Here is a 16,740-nt window from a genome sequence, read left to right as displayed (position 1 = left end):
CGGGCGTAGCCAGTTCTCGCGGGAGGGCGGGCCGCATTTCTTTGAGCTCAGCGGGCTCCTGTCGGCATCAGTAAAAGAGCGTGGGGGCACTTTCTGTTTCCACCCTAGCTTAATTTACTTCATCCGTGAATGATAAAACAATCCACCTCGCTGCTAGTCCGTGAACCCCATGAAGCCTCCGCCGGGCGCGGGGGCCCCCGGGTTGTCAGCGCCACGGCCGATGATTGACAGGCGCAGGGGCCTGGGCGCACGCAGGCGCAGTATCGCCGTCAACGCTTCCGCCACCGCGCCTGCGACTTTTTTGGCGCCGACGGCGGCGCGAGCGGGGACGGCAGCCGGGAGGCTCTCGCGTTCGCGCCGTCGCCGTCGTGCCCGGCGGCACTATGCGCTACAACGAGAAGGAGCTGCAGGCGCTGTCCCGGCAGCCGGCCGAGCTGGCAGCCGAGCTGGGCATGCGGGGCCCCAAGAAGGGCAGCGGTGAGCGGGGCGAGGCCGGGCGGCGAGGGGGGCGGGGGTCGGGGCCGGGCCGGACTGGGGGCCGCCGCCGAGCCCGCGCGAGCCCGCACTGTGCCCGCAGTGGTGAAGCGGCGGCTGGTGAAGCTGGTGGTCAATTTCCTCTTCTACTTCCGGACGGACGAGGCCGAGGTAGGGCGGCGGGGCGGGCGGGGCCGGGTCGGCGCGTAGGCCGCGCCCGGGAGGGCCTGGCCCGCCCCCACGCCTCCCCATGCGACCCCGTGTGCCCCCAGCCCGTCGGAGCCCTTCTGCTGGAGCACTGCAGAGTCACCCAGGAAGAGCCCTGCGGCTTCTCCATCAGTGAGTGGGTCCCCTCGCCCGCCCCGCCCCTGCCCGGCCTCCTGCTCCTGCGCTCACCCTGCCCCGCAGGCGGCCCCCCTCGGGCGCGGCTCCTGTGCCTGGGGCCCGGCCGTGCGCACCTCCCCGGGGCCTCTTCCTGGCACCACCCAAACGCCCCACGGCTTTTTTTGCTCGGCGCGCGGTTTCAGGGCGCCTTGCTTTCATAATCCTTTCATAATCCTTCCTCGCCGCCCGGCCTGTGTTCCCCCGACTCTGTGAGGGATGAGCCCGCGGGGAAAGACCAGTGAGCTCTGCTCCTGTACTGGGGCGGGGAGCAGAAATGTATCCTCTTCCAGTCTGGAGTCCAAAAGCAGCGAGCGTGCCAGTAAGGCTGGTTCTCTTCTGAGGGAGAACCCCACGTCTCTCCCAGCTTCTGGGGCTCAGTGGCAATCCTTGGCTTATAGAAACTCCCTGATCTCTGCCTCTGCTGTCAGTTGGGGTTTTCTGTATGTGTCCAGACCGGGCCTTTTTGTGAGGATACACATCCTGCTGGATTAGGGCCTCCCCACTCCAATGTAACCTCCCTTTAATTACATCTGCAGTGATCCTGTTTCCAAATAGGAAATAGTGTCACATTCCCAGGTCCCAGGGATTAGGACTTGAACACGTTCTTTTTGCTTTTATTTTTTAAATCAAATTTCTGCATTGTGAACATATCCTTTAGGGGCACAAAGTTCAACCCACAGCCTGGGCCATTGCAAGAGGAGGGGACTCTTACGGACACTGGCCACAGGAAACAGACCTGTGGCTGGTGGGATGGGAGAGTGAGGACTAATGGGTGCTCCTTCTGCAGGCTTCGTGGAGAACCCTGACAGGAAGTATCACTTTGAATGCTGCAATGAGGAGCAATGTCAGGAGTGGATGGGGGCCTTGCGGCAAGCCAGGTGGGGCCGGGTTGACCCTTAGGGCCGGGGGCAGGAATAGAGCAGAGCCCTGTGAACAAAGTTTGCTTCCCTCCCCAGCTATGAGTTCATGCGGAGGAGTCTCATCTTCTACAGGAATGAGATCCAGAAGATGACTGGCAAGGTGCGTACTGGGTCCTGAGAGACGGGGCGGTGTGGGCCTCGGGGCTCTGGGCTCACCCTCTGTGTACCCACACAGGACCCTCTGGAGCAGTTTGGCATATCTGAGGAGGCCAGGTTCCAGCTGAGTGGGTTGAAAGCCTGAATCCTTCTCTGGGGCTAGAACCAGCCTGGCCTGCTTTTGCCAGACCCTGGGTTTTCTGGTCAAGCCTGCATTTGCAGTTGTTATGACTTAAAAGACTTCAAAATCAAAAGCTCAGGACTAGGTGAAGAATCCAGCCTCCCTCCCCTGCTTGGGGGCCCACTGGACTGGCCTGACTGGCAATCCCCCCATGCCATGTGCTGCTGCCTAGGGACCCCCCCCCCCCAGTCATGTCCATTCAGGGCCTGGCAGGTGCCCTGGGCAGCTCACAAACTGAATGTATGAAGCTAAATGATGCTGTGAAAGTGTGGGGGCCTGTCTGTCTCATCAGGCCGCTGTGAATTCTGCTGATGCGCAGGTCCTGGCCAGGTGCCTTGTGCTTCTTGCTCTGTTCAAATAAAGGTACCTCTTTTCCACATAGAATGGTGTACACTGCATGCAGCAAGGACAGGTGTCCTTTGCAGGCTCCAGGGGGGAAGTGAGGGTGACAGGGGACAAAGGTCCCCTACAGGGTCATGGTTTAAATACCTGGGCAGAAAGGGCTGGGCCACCAGCATAGGGAGAGAAGATGGGGTTTAGAGGTATAAGCTGGAAAACCAGGGAGTAAGACCCCTGGCCCTGAAGGAGATGCAGCTGTGGGTGTGGCACTCACCCAAGAGGACCCCTTGACCCGCCCTGGTTTATGGGCCTCCCTGATTGAAGACAGGACCCCGTGATGGCCCATATTAGTTGGTGGCCCTTTTGGGGTCCTCATCTGGTCAAGCTCTTATGGAGCGGCAGGGCCTCCCTGTTCATAGCTACCGTCTGGGAGTGACTGCTGTCCTCCCCAACCCAGGGCACAGTTGAGTTCAACCTGGTCTTCTTTGGGCCCTCTTCAGACCTCACCATGTCGTAATTGAGGGAAATACCACATTCAGACAAAGTTCAAGTGAAAACATTTTATTACAGCGTCTAAAGGTGGAAATGCAGAATGCAGTGGGATAACCTTTGGGAGTGAGGGTCATGCCAGCAGCCTAGAGAGTTGGGCATGCCAGTGCCCTCAGCTGTGCTGAACAGTTTACCACACAGACAGAGCCAAGCCTCAGGTTACATCACGGTGGAGATAAGAGAAACAGGCCAAGCTTGGGTGAATTGTGAACGGAAATGGCAGGGTGGTTGAGATCGGGGTGAGAAGTGGACACTTCCTACAATGGGCAGCGCGGGGAGATAAAGGCGAGGGTGTCTCAATTAAGTCACAATTCATAACTTAGAAGGAAGGCTAACTCCTCCTGGCCAGGAGGGTCCTTGAGCCCACTTCCCAGTGGGCCACTTTGTTGTCACAGTTTTCCTGAGCAAAGTTAATCCCAGGCCCGCTAGACTTCCCTGACGTGCCCACGGTTAACAGCACCACCAGTCAGCCTGGAGCTGCCAGAGGGAACCAGCATCTTGTCAACCCTCCCACAGCTGGCCTGCCAACAGGCCTTAGCTTACATGTCTGGCAAGGCCTAGGGCCCCCAGAGGACTAGAGGGTCAGCGCCAGTGTGACCCACACCTCCTCCAGCCACCTGTGGTGCAGGACACTCCCATGCTGACAGCTGGGGACCCAGCTCAGCCTGTAGTTGGGCACATCCCGAGTAAGTGCTGCTCTGAACCCCAAAGCTCGGGTGCACGTGCAGACAGTTGTATAGGAAGATAATTATGGCACGTCAGTAGGAAGTCCCACACGGTCACCCTATCGCCCCTACCCCATCCCTTGGGGTGGCAACCCGAAGCAATACAACGTTGTGTAAAGGGCCACTTTGTTCTAGATCAGGGACTCCTCGTTCTGACTTCTCTACAGTGAGCCCTGCAGCTTTCTAGAGCCCTGGCTTCTGGTGCCAAAGAGGGGCCCGAGGGCTGGAGGGGAGGGCACAAGGTTCATAGGGTGGGCACAGCACCTTGGCGCTGCCAACAGCACCGCCCAGGACGGAAGGGAGCAGGGCAGCTGGTTACAAGAGGACGGGCCGGGTCTAGAAACTCGTCCTAAGCACCATCTTCAGCCTCCAGTATTGCTCTGGTTGGGGTACACCCCAGGGGAAGCAGGCCTATTTCAGGCCCCTTGCCCAATGGGAACTAGAACTCCAGCAAACCTACTGACCCCGGCCAGGGGAGGCCTGCTCTGCACAGTGGTGGGAGGGCAGGAGCCTGCCCTGAGGGTCAGCATACAGTGGGGCCAGGCAGGAGCACCTGGCCTCCACTGGGGGATGGGGCCATGTTGACCAGCTTTCCCTTTAGTGACAAAATTCAACCCCTACACACACAGCCCCACTCCGAGTGCTCCTTAGTGGGTGCCAAGGGGGCCAGCACCTGAGTGGGTCTCCAGCTGCACCCTGCCACCTTGGGGTTGGCACCCCTGCCAGGGTCTTTGGCCAGTAATGGCCTGTTTCGGGGGGCTTGGGGGCTTCTGGACATGTCCTTAAAAGCTTGGGACCCAGGAACCATCACAGATGGCTGCCCTGAAGGGCCCTGAGAACCCTGCTAGCCACCTTTAGAAGCATCTGGAACAGCTCTACATGTCAGAAGCCCTGACCACGAGCCCTCTCGCCATCAGTGCACTGGGTCTCATGCACCACGGAGGCTGCCTGTGGGGAGGCAGGCATGCCCCTCTGGGGTTGGGGCTGCAGCTGGCCTGAGCCAGTGCCACTGTGTGCATTTAAATAAATAAAAAGGTCCCCCTTTACTTTTTTCTTCCTTTTTTTTAAGTTTACTGTGCATTATACCATCTAAAAATAAATGAAGTCAAGTCTATGAAATTTATAAATTTTCATCACATCTCTATAAAATACTGTCACCCTCAGCATGACTCTTCTGTACAGACACCAGGCACCAGGCTGACCTGCCCCATGACTGGACATGCCATGGTGGACTCAGAAGGAGGCCCACACGAGCACAGACGTACAAAGTAAATGCACTTATTACACGGCCAGCCACATCTTCCCACAAGCACCACTGGGAACGGTCCCCTTTTGGAACACACCTGCAGCCCTGCCACATGGATTGGAAAGGCTGACTGTCCCTGTCCCCCACCCCCAACCCGCCCATCAGCTCCAAGGCCAAAGACCCGATGCAGGGCCCCCGGTCTCACAGCGATGGGCAGGACTGTGGGTGCACCTCCTGGGAGAGGGCCTTCTCTGGGAACACCACTTCACAAGATAGCAAACTGCCCTCAACCTGGAGCAGGAGCCTTTGGTATAGGAAGAGCGGCGGGGGTGAGTAGGGCAGGTGCTGCCGAGGACTGGTTTTGGCGTTGGTCACCTGGAGAGTCAGCACCAGGAGAACGTGGAGGTGGGCGGGCGGGCGACCAGATAGCACCAGGACCAGCGTCGGCATCTCCGCGGTGGCCAGTCCTTCCCATAGACATCTGTATATAGATCCTCTCAGATATAGGTATGTACATTTCTCAATAGTTGCCTTTTACAACTTCAGTGGAATAAAATAAGTCAAAATTGTTTATACTTTTTTAAAAACGATAAATACTTTATCTAAAACTATCGACAGCAGGAGCTGGAGCCAAGCCCCAGCACCGCAGGTCTGCCAGCGCTGATTCACAGTAGAACCTCGTCTTCTGTCCTGTCTGTCCCCGTCCAGCGGTGAGCCCCATCCTTGCATAGGTCTCATGGTTGAGGTAGAAATCCTAGTTACCTGCAGAGACAGTGCAGGAGGGAAGACAGCACAGTGTCAGGCTTTCACTTGGAGACGCCCAAACATTTCCCCAGGTCAGGGAACCAAAGCCTCCTACAGACATGTGACAGACAGATGGAACAGTTGTCAAAGGACCACCTCTCCTGGCGGACCGCGTGTCGTGCCCTGGGTCCAGCCAAGGAGCAGAAGTCCCACCAGGAGGCCCTGGCTAGCATGAGGGGCACAGGGTCTGGACTCTCAAGTCACCACCTGCCAGGTGCTGCTTATGGTGGATAGGCCAGTGCTGCCAGTCGTAAGCTAGCTCCCTGCGATGGGCCCCGAGACGGGACAGGAGGGTGTCCACTGTGGACACTTCCACTGGCACGGCTAGCTGCTGACCAGCACCCGACGAGGCCCTGACAGCTCCCGTGGCCGCCTGTCTTCTTTCCGCCACAACATGTGGCAGCAGGGTGGCCCCACACCTGGCCCGTGTCCATTAGCACAGGTCCACCTTCTGTTCTTCGGGTCCTTGCCCTGTGAGCCGTGGACATGCCCAGGAAGGCTCTTTGCCCTGGGAGACCAAGTTGGAAGGGCAGAGTGGCGGGTGGTGTGCCCAGCACAGAGCACCAGCCCAGCTCCTGGGCTGAGGGAGTGGCAGGGGTTAGCCCTCTAATACTGTATCCCACCAGTGGAGGAGCAGACAGGGACCCTCCCTGAAGGCTTCACAGTCACTTTCTTGTACAGGCCCCACGGGTGGGCACCTCCTACACTGCTCTCCGCTGGCAAGGATGGCAGTAGCTGTGAGCTCTCAGTGGTCTGGGTGACTGGCTGAAGTACTGTCAGGTTCCTTGAAGGTCAGAGGAGCTGAGCTGTGGCCACAACTACGAAGCCTGTGCCTGCTGGTGAAGGCAGTCCCTGCTCTGCGGTCAGCTCCTGGTGTGCGTGGGTTAGCGCTGGCAGGTGGGACCTCTAGCTAAGGAATCCAAAGATGGACAACCCCATCTTTCAAAAGCTGTCTACCAACCCAGCGCCTCAGCCACAATAAAATTCTACAACCGTACAAGGTGCATTTGAGCAAACAGACTGAGAGACACCCCAGAGAGACTAACCACAACACAGGCTGTCCCAGATGGCTCCATGCCGTGGTGTCCAGGTCACCACCACTGCGGACACAGCCAGAGGGTGGCCACAAGCTGGCCTCGATGGGCCTCATCAGCATCTCCTGGTCTGTCCCCGGTGTTTAATGTGGCCACCAGCACCCATAGAGCAGGTGTGCATGTCCCTGGGGGCCTGGTGTGAAGGTCCACGCAGCAAAGAGGCTGGCTACCCTCTCAGGACCCTGCTGGTGCATGGCAGCAGTCCCTTCTCACAGCAGCCCAGGGCTCCCCTCACCGCCCTGGGCTTTTTCACTCTGCCTCTCAGTACCAGCTGCCTCCACCGTCCTCCTATCCCATTTCCTGACCCCCTGCCCTCGAAAAGTCCTGTGCCCGTCTGTCCTCTGCAAAGGAAGGCAGTTCAGTTCTTGCAGGGACCCCTGGTTGGTCTCTAGCCTTACCTTACAGAATACGAACTGCTAGCTAAGCAAGGTCTTTATCGTGGCTTAACCCCCGCAAGGCGCGTGGCATACGGAGGCGGCATGCCAAGGGAAACCCACACAGCGGACGGCCCTGTGGAGCTGGCCTGCGGGATCACGGGCGCGGCCTGCGCCAGGGTGAGCCCAGGCAGTGGTTGGTGGTGCACCGTGAAGGAGGGGTGGGACACCTTGTGCGGGAGGGAGGCGAGCTTGATGGACAAAGAGGCGTTAGCAGGCTGGAGAGAGGCAGCAGAAGAGGCGGGTAAGAAAGTTTTGTTAGCCGGGATGGACGCTAGGCTCTGCAGAAGCACGGGCTCAGAGTTAGACGCGAGCAGCGCGGGGGGAGGAGGCAAGGCAGCGTTAGGTGGGGGGGGTGCGTGGAGGGTGGGCTGCCCCGGAGGGGGTCGGCCCAGGTGCTGAGCAGGCGGGGGTGGGGGTGGCCTCGTCTCTGCAGAGGACGGGCCCTGAAAGGAAGAGGCGGGGGTGCCGGCCACCGCCTGCAGCGGGGTTAAGCTCAGCGTGGCGCTGCGACATGCAGCCCCGCTGCCGAAACTGGCTCCAAACAGATGAGAGGAGGCGGAAGGCACCGCGTGGTTAAAGACACCTGCAAACAGGAGAGAAAAACTCAGCTTCAACAGGTGGGCATTCTCCAGCAAGTGATAAGAAGCACGCGCACGCGCACACACGAGGGGAAGCAGACAGCAGCTGAAGCTCCACGTGCGCGGCAGGTGCGAGAACGAAGCAGCAAGCAGCGGGAGCTCAGGCAGCCAGGTTAACACTCACCTGCGGGATGGGCCCAGGGCCAGAACCCCCACCCGAGGCACGCCTGCCAGAGTCCTGGCTGCCCACGTCCAGCAAGCTGCTGGCTGCAGAGGTCAGGGACCCTGCAGAGGCCCAGCCAGGTCTGGCCCCATGACGCCTTTCCACGCTACTTTGGAGCCGCCACCTGCCGTGGGCGTTTGTGCCCAGCACTTCCCCAGCTCAGCCCCACAGCCTGCCCAGGAGCCCATGGCTGGTCTCTGACAGGTGACCTCCACGGGGAGGAAGGCAGGCCCTGATCAGGATGGGCTCTTCTGAAGGTGAGACAGACGCCATCACAACCAGAGAGCCCCCAAAGGCGACTCACACATGAGCACTCTGCCCATACCCGCTACGACTGCATCTTGTGAGAAGGAACAAGGTGGGGTGCCAAGTGGACACAAAGGGACGTGTGAGCACAGCCTGGCCCATAGGGGCTCCGAAAGGGAACCTGTAAGGCAGTCCTGAGTAACCCGGCATCCAGGAGGGCGGCGGCGGCATGTGGCACCACGCCCCAGACCCCAACACAGGCCTCAGGGACCCGGGGCCTGCGAGTCAGAGAAGAGACTCGCGCCTGCCTACCTCCAACTGCGCCACCGGCCACCCCGGAAGAGAAGCTGCCCATGGCGTGCGAGTTGGTCAGTCTGGTTGCAGCGGATGAGACATGCACCAGGCCAGCAGCAGCCGGCACGGAGCTGAACAAGGACTGTAGCACTGATGAGCCCAGGTTGGCCTGCAGGGACATGGGGCCCAGCGTGAACTGTGGGCCGGGGGCAAAGGTGCCCAGGAAGGGGCGGTGCGTCTGGGCGGAGGGCGCCGTACTACCCACAGAAGATGCCACCGTGGTGAGGCCAGGGCCACTGAGCAGGCCCCCAGGGGGCACAGCAGCTGCAGAGATGAAAAGGTTGTGACCGCTCTTGAAGTCAGGTTCTCGGTCCCTGCCCCGGCCAGCCTTGACACTGTGCGCCAGGGAGGCTTTCTCCAGGGGCCCACATGGGGGCAGACCCGGCTCAGTCACCTCCTTGCCCTTGCCCCCCTCGCCTTTTGGGACGCCCAGTCCATCCATCTGCCTCTTGTTCAGAAAGGGGCCAGGCTCCGAGGTGCTGCCCTCCTTGCTGCGAGGGGTAGGGAAGCTCAGGGGGGCACTCAGGCTGGCTGCCTCAGGGCCCTTGTGGGAGAGAGAAGCACCATCGTTGAAGCTGTGTAAACTGAGGTCAGCGGCCAGGCCCCCACTGAAGGCAAAGCCGTTGGGAGGGTTGTTGCTTGGGCTGAGCCCACCAGCCGACAAGGGGCCAGAAAAGCTTTTCCTGGGGTGACTGGCGAGCTTGGTGTCCGTCGGGCTGGGTTCCTCCATGGTGGGCCGGAAAGCGAACAGGGAGCCCTGGCTCAGTGTGGAGCTGGCCTGCAGTGGGCTGTCCGCAGACTTGGCCAGTCCAATGTCGGAGATTGGCGAGAAGGTGGACTTCCACTTGCTGCTGTTGACGGGCTCACTGGCAGGCATCAGCTTCCTGCCCACCACGCTGCCACCTGACAGAGAAAGGCAGAAAGTGAAGGCCGGGGCCCCTGAGAGTCTGAGCAACAGCAGATGCAGAGTGAGATCCCTGAGGGGGTCTGGGGCAGAGCCAAATGAAATCAGACCCCCATAGGGGCAGGAGTAAACCTGCCCACGCGTGGTTCTTTTGGGAGAACAGAGCTGCTCCTGAGCTGGTGACGTTTGGGAAGGCATGTGGTGCACAGAAGCCCCCACCTGTTCCCCAGGAGTGCCTGTTAGGGGAGAATGGGCAACAAGGCCCTAGGTGGCACTAACATCACGGGAGACAATCCTGGAAGTCCAGCCGTATTTCCTCACAGGTTGGGAATCAGGCCACATCACCCCACCTCTCACCCGGGAGAGAAGTGACAGGGAACGTAGCACTTACCATTTTCTAAGGTTTTTGGAGGAGATTTGCTTTCTAAGGAGATTGTTGCAATTTTTCTCTCAATTCTATCAAGGAAAAAAAAAAGGATGAAACTCATATGCATGCAGAACAGCTGCAGGAATACGGACAAGGAATTGCAGGGAAGCTAGGGAGTGGGCGACACAGCCTGCCTCCCCTGAGAAGGGCGCCTTCCTTGGAGGAGGAGCCATGACCACCAAGCATGGCACTGCCCATTGCAAGGACGGGGAGGAGAGTAGGCCGAGAAGAGGAGCCGCAAGCCACTGCCCAGCACGCAGACACATGGGCCCACAAGCATGCGCGCTGGCTGCTCCCTCCGGTGTCTGCCAGCATGCTGCCTCACACCACTGGCCCACAGGCAGCGGTCCGGCTCACAGTCCCCCAGCAGACTGCCCTTGTATTTGCAGCAGCACCAATTTATAAAACTGTATTTTATGTGTCAATAGTCTGTGGCTACCCCAAGGAACACTATGCCCTCCAGGGACACAGACTAACTCCCAGGACAAGCTAGGCACTGCTCGGCTGGGCATATCCAACTCAGAGAACAGCACCCATGTGCAAAAACTCTTAAATTTAAACGTAACTTACATAGATGAAAGAGGAACAAATAACAGACATGACACCAAAAGCAAACATGGTACTTCATCAGAATTTTAAAACTTTGCGGGTCAAAGGATGCCAGGAAGAAAACGATACCATGGGAAGTATTTGCAGGTATCGATAAGAGTCTTGTACGCAGATTATATAAACAACTCTTGTAATTTAGCAACAAAAAGATGACCCAATTAAACAATGGGCAAAGACCCCCAAGGGAACATTTCTCGAAAGAAGACACCACACAGGCCCCCGGCACGTGAGGCAAACCATCAGGAAGAGGGAACACAAAACCGCAGCGCTACCTCCATTAGAATGACAACTGTATTAAAAAAAAAACATGCTGAAAATAACAAGTTTTGTTGAGGAGGCCTGGCTGATGGGAATGAGAAACAGGGTGACCACTGTGGAAATGGGATGGAGGTGCTGCAAAGAGTTACTCACAGAGTCACCGTGTGACCCAGCAACTCCATTCCTCTGTGCTGAGTAAACTGAAAACCTATTTTCAAAGAAAACACGTATATGACCATTCACAGCAGTGTGAGTCACAGGAGCTAGAGACTGGAAACGACCCAAGTATCCCGAGACAATGAACAGACACACATATCCGTCCACACCCTGGACATCGCACAGCCGTGCCAAGGACACTCCGGCACACACTGCAACCTGATCGACCGAGGACACGAGGCTCACTGACATCAGCCAGATACAAGAACAAGCTGTGTGACCCACTCACAGGAGGCGCTGGCGGAGTCACACCCACAGAGACAGGGGGTTGATGGAGGTACTGGACAGTGGGGGGGAGTAGGAATGACTGGCAAGGGGTAGGGGCTGCTTCTCGGTGTGATATAAATGTTCAGATACCACATTGGTGCCATTTTCACAGCCCTGTGAATACAGCAAACACTATAGGATCGCACGTGCAAATGGATGGTAGGGGTGTGAATTCTATCTAACAAGGCCATTTCAGAAAAACAAATACTAAATACAACCCTTCACAATCAAATACATCAAACATGAAGCGCTGGCAAGAATCTGAAAACCGGGCCTCCGGTAGCACAAGGGGTTAAGACGCAACCTATGAAGCAATTCGCAGCCTCTGCAGCACGAGTTCGATTCCTAGCCAGGGAGCAACCCACATGGTGCAGCAGACCTCTCCTGCCTCCCCGCTGCTCCCCTCAGCAGTGTACTTAGGTCAATCTGCCTGTTCTGCTCCCCGCTCTGTCTCTGGTGAATCCTCTCACCTCCCCGCGCCTCTGGCCTGTACCCCAGCTCTTGTGTGCATAAATAAATCAATCTTTAAAAAATAAATGGCCATTTAAAGAATCTGAAAACCACCTTCTTAGCCCTCTCTGGCTGAAGTTAACAATCCTCCCTCCATGTCTTCTATATAGGGGCCGAGGAGCACTGGGGATGGGAAACAATGAGCCGCTAACCACACATAAATTCTCAGGTGGAGGACGGCTGGCAGACGGTCCCTTGTGGGTCAGGGGCAACTAACTGTCTGTCTGCTCAAGGACACCCCCTGAGGTTAATGTGGATAGTGGGTCAGGGCATCCAGAGAATGGATCATCCAGGACAGGTATCGCCTGGTCAGCAACCGCTGGGCAGGTGGAAGCTGCACGTCCCTGCCCCCCAGGGGAACTGCCCGACACGGGGGCCTCTCCTATGCAGGGAATGCCCACCCCATTCACCTGGCGCTGCTCGGTTCGTCCTCGGAGCCCTGCTCCTCATCCGAGGTCAGCGGAGAGTAGTGTGCCCCATTGGTCTGGCTCAGTGGCTTCTCCTTCTTGAGCACGGGTGGCTGGTCATTGTCCTGGTAAGGGACTGGGGAGCTCTTCAGGGAGCTCTCAGGGGACGAGATGGCCGTGATCTCCAAGGGCTGGTTGATGTTGTTGACCTGAGGGGCAACACAGACAGAAGACCCTGTCAATAAGTTCCTGAGGTACCAGCACACAAGGGCTTGGCCAGGGCTCCCAGAGCTGGCCTCCCACTGAATGCCCTGTGCTTCTGGGTGGTCCCTGCCTGAGTGAGAAGGTGGCACGTAGCCAGATGCCTAACTGCACCACAGTCCCCTCAAGGCAGGGCCCAGAGAGCAGCCAGGGCTGTAGGCCCCACCCAATCCCTTCTTATCCTTACCATGGAGTTGAGGTTAAGGGGCGACCCTGATGACTGCGTGAAGAGGCCAGCGACAGATGGTAGAGCCCGGCGCTTTGGGGACACACCCGAGCTCAGGCTGGGAGTTCCAGTTGAGGCCCGCTTCCTCCTGCCTCGCTTGCGGCTGTCCTGCCCGTGGCTCTGTGCGCTGTCTGCACGGGCACCCGAAGGTAGGGGGCTGTGCTTGTTGGAGGGAGACTGCTTGGCGCTACTGGAAACGGCCGAGATGGTGAAGATAATCCTCCTCTTGGCTTCACTCTCCGGGTCTGAGTAGCCGGCGTCTGAGGGAAGGTCTCCCTTACTAGCCTCGGGAAGCAGGCCCTGAGCGGTGCCACTGAGCCGAGGACTAGAGCATAGCTGGTGGGCAGGCGAGGCTGAGCCGGAGTTGCGGGATTGCACCAGCAGCGGAGGGTGCTGTGGGGTCGAGCTGCGGGACCCCATGGTGGCAAAAAGGCTTCCCGAGCTGGAGGACTCGTCAAAGGTGGCAGGGTCAGGTCCCGAGGCCAGTGGTGCTGGGCTGCCTGCTAGGGCCCCGCTGATAGCCACCGAGCCAGCATAGGAGAAGCCTGCCGGGAAGGAGACAGGTGTCTCAGGGGGCAAGAATCACACTGCCCCTAAGGAGGTGGGTGAGGAATCTTAGCACAGCCTTGCTTTTGGGTTGGGACCCCAAAGGGGAATGGACTGAGTGGAGATGGGGCTGGGAGGCTCCACAGTTCTGCCCTGACATCTGGCGGTTGGCTCCCAGCACTCAGGCACACCAAAGAACCAAGCCCGGTCCTTGGCAACCTTGCTGGGTGAGAGCTGCCCACCTATCCACCAGGACGGGAGAGGGCACCAAGGAACCGGAAGGCAGGCCCCATTGACTTCAGAGCCACTGAGTGTACCCTGCCCTGTACAGAATGGCTGCAGGCCCAGTGTTAACATATGTAGCATGTTAAGGATTGGACCAGAATCTGCCAGAAATCAGGTGTTAAAACCACTGCACGCTGGGCCTCAGAAGCCCCCATCCCTTGAGCTGAGTGAGCAATAAGAACACCATCAGCTCACAGGCCACAGCAGCCTCAAGGTGAAACGCAGCCAGCAGAGCATCAGCAAATTCAGGAGATCCACTGAGGGCCCAGCATAGGCCCCAGCCCAGGGCCGGCTGTGCTGCTGCTAACAGCCAGATGACAGATAGCCCTGACTCAGCTCAGACCCCACTCATTGCAGTGAGGTTGCCTCTGAGCACCCCTGCCAGTCTTGTTTTAAAGGGCAGAGGCAGTCTGGGAGGGCTGAGGACCAGTGTGAAGGCTGACCCGTGGGGAGAGTATGGGAACAAGAATATTACCTGAAGGAGCAGAGGCAAGGCTTTTACTCCCAGCCCCGTGGGCATTAGCAGTCATCTGCTTGTCTAGTGTGGAAGAGGCCTCCCGGGTCTGTGGCACCGGGCTGGGAGTGCTTCTCTGTGGTAAGAAAACACAGGGGAGTCAGCCATCAGTGCAAGTTACAAGGATCTGACACAAACCACAGATGTGCAAAGGCAAGGAGCACAGCAGGCAAGTGAGGTCAGTGCTCAAAAGGGGAGAGAGAGAACAAGGGGGAGTGACTTGTTCAAGTTTATTTTTTTTTTTTTAAAGATTTATTTTTTATTTATACAAGAGCTGGGGTACAGGCCAGATGCACGGGAGAGTGAGAGGATTCACCAGAGACAGAGCGGGGAACAGAACAGGCAGACTGATGAAATACACTGCTGAGGGGAGAAGCGGGCGAGACAGGAGAGGTCTGCTCGCCATGTGGGGTGCTCCGAGGCAGCGGGGATCAAACCGGCCCTGCAGAGGCTGCGGACAGCTTCACAGCGCTGCGCTCAACCGCCTGTACCACCAGGGAGGCCACTTGTTCAGGTTTAATCACAGTGAGCTGACCAGAGAGGGACCCTGAGCTATGAGCTATGAGAGATAGGGGAGTCGGATAAAAGGGACAGAGAGCGGCGAGGAATTGTGTTCATGGTGTATGCAGCAAGCCCACTCCTACACTGGAGAAAAATCAGCACTTCCACGCAAAACCCCCCACATGCTCATGAGAACACAACTCACAACTGCCAAAAAGTGGAAACTGCTCAAGTGTCCATAGCTGGGAGAGTGGATGGACACAACTTGTCCACCCACACACTGGAATATGAGCCCCCAAAGGGGGGCTCAAAGAATTCCAGACAAAATAATACCAAGCAGACATATTCCAAGACACATTATAAATGGCTGAAAGCCCAGACAAGGACAAAGCAGGAAAAGCATAGAGATGAAGAAGAGCAGCCCAGATGGGAGTCCCAATCAGACGGTCTACATATTTTTTCAATGGAAACTTTACGGCCAGATGGGAATGGCAAGAGTTAAGCACTCACAGAAGTTTTCCACCCTAGAGCACTTACCAGACTAGCACACAACAGACTTCCCAATTAATAAGTGGGTAACAGATATGAATAGGCAATTCACCAAAGACATCTAGAAGGTCAGCAGACACATAGAAAATGCTCATTATCGACTTTATAAGGGAGATGCAGGTCAAAATTATAATGGTGGGTCTCCCTGGTGGCCTAGGGGGAAAGTCTCAGTGCTATCACCGCGGTGGCCCAAGTTCGATCCTAGCCAGGGAGCTGACCCACATGGCGCAGCAAACCTCTCGTGTCTTGCCAGCAGATCTGCCTGCTCTGCCCTCCACTCTGTTTCTGGTGAGTTCTCTCACTCCCTGCACCTCTGGTCTGCACCCTAGTTCTTCTACACAAAAAACCGTAACGATGGTCACAAAACACCCTTGAGAATGGCACATACAAGCAAGACCCCCACGACGGAGAGGATATAGAGAAACAGTAACCCTATCACACTGCTGGTGGGAATGTCAACTGAGACAGCCTTTTTGGAGCACAATCTGGGTGTACCTTAAAAAACCAAAAATGGAAATTCCATACACTCCAGCAATCCCACTCTTGGGCATCCATCCAAAGAACACGAAAACAGCAGCTCACACAAATCTATGCTCCATGATGTTTGCTGCAGCGTTCTTTACAATAGCAAGGCCACGGACCAGCCTAAAGGCCCCCTAGACGGAGGGCAGGGCTGGGTAGGTGTGGGAGAGCCACACACCGCATACTATCCAGCCGTAAAGTAAGACAGATGTTACCACTTACAGCAAAATGGAAGGAACTGGGGGGATTATGTTTAGCAAAGCGCATCAGAACAGATGTTGATGGACGCTGACGTAAGGGATGACTGGACAAAGCCAAATGTTCGCAGTGACTAGCACGCACCACTGACTAGCGCACACCTAATAAATGACATGAAATTTTCGAGGTTACAGAGGTTACAAGGGAGTGGGGAGACAGAAAGGGTCAATGACGTATAATGGATATGAAGGGAAGGGAAAAAAAAACCAATACAACAGAACTAGGTCTGTTGGGGTAAGGGACAAAGACAAGAAAACTCCCCTTGCCTGCATGTGGCTCTGGGACACACTCTCAATCGAAGTTCTGGCCGACTGCAGACCAGACAGGTGCTCACACTCACCACTTTTTCGACTCTGCTGGGCAGCACCACGCTGGCCAGGGGAATGCTGACAGGCAGCTTGCTGGGCTGCACAGTGCTGAGCGGGATGCTGACGGGAAGGCTGGTGATGGCCTCCCCACTGCTGCCATAGGCGCGCTCCTTCAAACCCTGAAGACACACCAGATGGCCCTGCAGTCCCCAGGCACAAGCACCCCCCCCCCACAAGCACAGGGTCCCTCATCCCAGCCCCCACCCCCAAATGACCTGCCCCAGCTCCTGACCCCACTGGATTAGCAGGTCCTCACCTCACCTCCCAATGTCTCTGCCACATTTGAACCAGAGAGGAACCACCCCCTCTCTCCCGCAATGGTCTCCTATCTGGGCTCAGAACTCACAGCACCTCTCCTAATCTCCGCAGGATGGGGAGTCCTGTGTCTTCCACCGGTCCTGGTGGCTCCTCCTACCTCTACCTCATGTGCCCTCCAGGCTACACTGGGCCTCCCTGGACACC

The 16,740-nt window shown here is 57.3% G+C and overlaps 2 protein-coding genes across 5 annotated transcripts in view; one reads left to right on the top strand and one right to left on the bottom strand.

The window, feature by feature from the left end:
- The first annotated feature begins 293 nt into the window (after positions 1 to 293).
- PLEKHJ1 (pleckstrin homology domain containing J1) lies at positions 294 to 7,335 on the top strand. Its single transcript, XM_037505001.2, has 6 exons — positions 294 to 477; positions 578 to 645; positions 747 to 813; positions 1,646 to 1,736; positions 1,815 to 1,878; positions 1,954 to 7,335. Exons 1-6 carry the CDS (start codon positions 384 to 386, stop codon positions 2,017 to 2,019), a joined length of 450 nt encoding a protein of 149 aa, XP_037360898.1. The 5' UTR covers positions 294 to 383; the 3' UTR covers positions 2,020 to 7,335.
- DOT1L (DOT1 like histone lysine methyltransferase) overlaps positions 2,922 to 16,740 on the bottom strand; it is a 74,449-nt gene continuing 60,630 nt past the window's right edge. The window contains exons 22-29 of one of the 4 annotated variants that reach the window (XM_037504998.2): positions 16,251 to 16,397; positions 14,042 to 14,156; positions 12,697 to 13,280; positions 12,252 to 12,457; positions 9,946 to 10,010; positions 8,609 to 9,553; positions 7,211 to 7,832; positions 2,922 to 5,676 (exon numbers count right to left, since the gene is read on the bottom strand). In XM_037504998.2, the coding sequence (XP_037360895.1) occupies positions 7,246 to 7,832; positions 8,609 to 9,553; positions 9,946 to 10,010; positions 12,252 to 12,457; positions 12,697 to 13,280; positions 14,042 to 14,156; positions 16,251 to 16,397 (2,649 nt within the window). In that variant the 3' untranslated portion in view covers positions 2,922 to 5,676; positions 7,211 to 7,245. Of the gene's footprint in view, positions 7,833 to 8,608; positions 9,554 to 9,945; positions 10,011 to 12,251; positions 12,458 to 12,696; positions 13,281 to 14,041; positions 14,157 to 16,250; positions 16,398 to 16,740 lie in introns of all 4 variants that reach the window. The other 3 variants (XM_037504999.2, XM_037504997.2, XM_037505000.2) reach the window with 3 other exon arrangements.

The sequence above is a fragment of the Talpa occidentalis genome, unplaced genomic scaffold, assembly GCF_014898055.3.
Source record: "Talpa occidentalis isolate TD23 unplaced genomic scaffold, MPIMG_talOcc4v2.1 talOcc4.12, whole genome shotgun sequence".
In the NCBI taxonomy this organism is placed as follows: Eukaryota; Metazoa; Chordata; class Mammalia; order Eulipotyphla; family Talpidae; genus Talpa; species Talpa occidentalis.
This window is presented reverse-complemented; position numbering and strand designations above follow the sequence as displayed.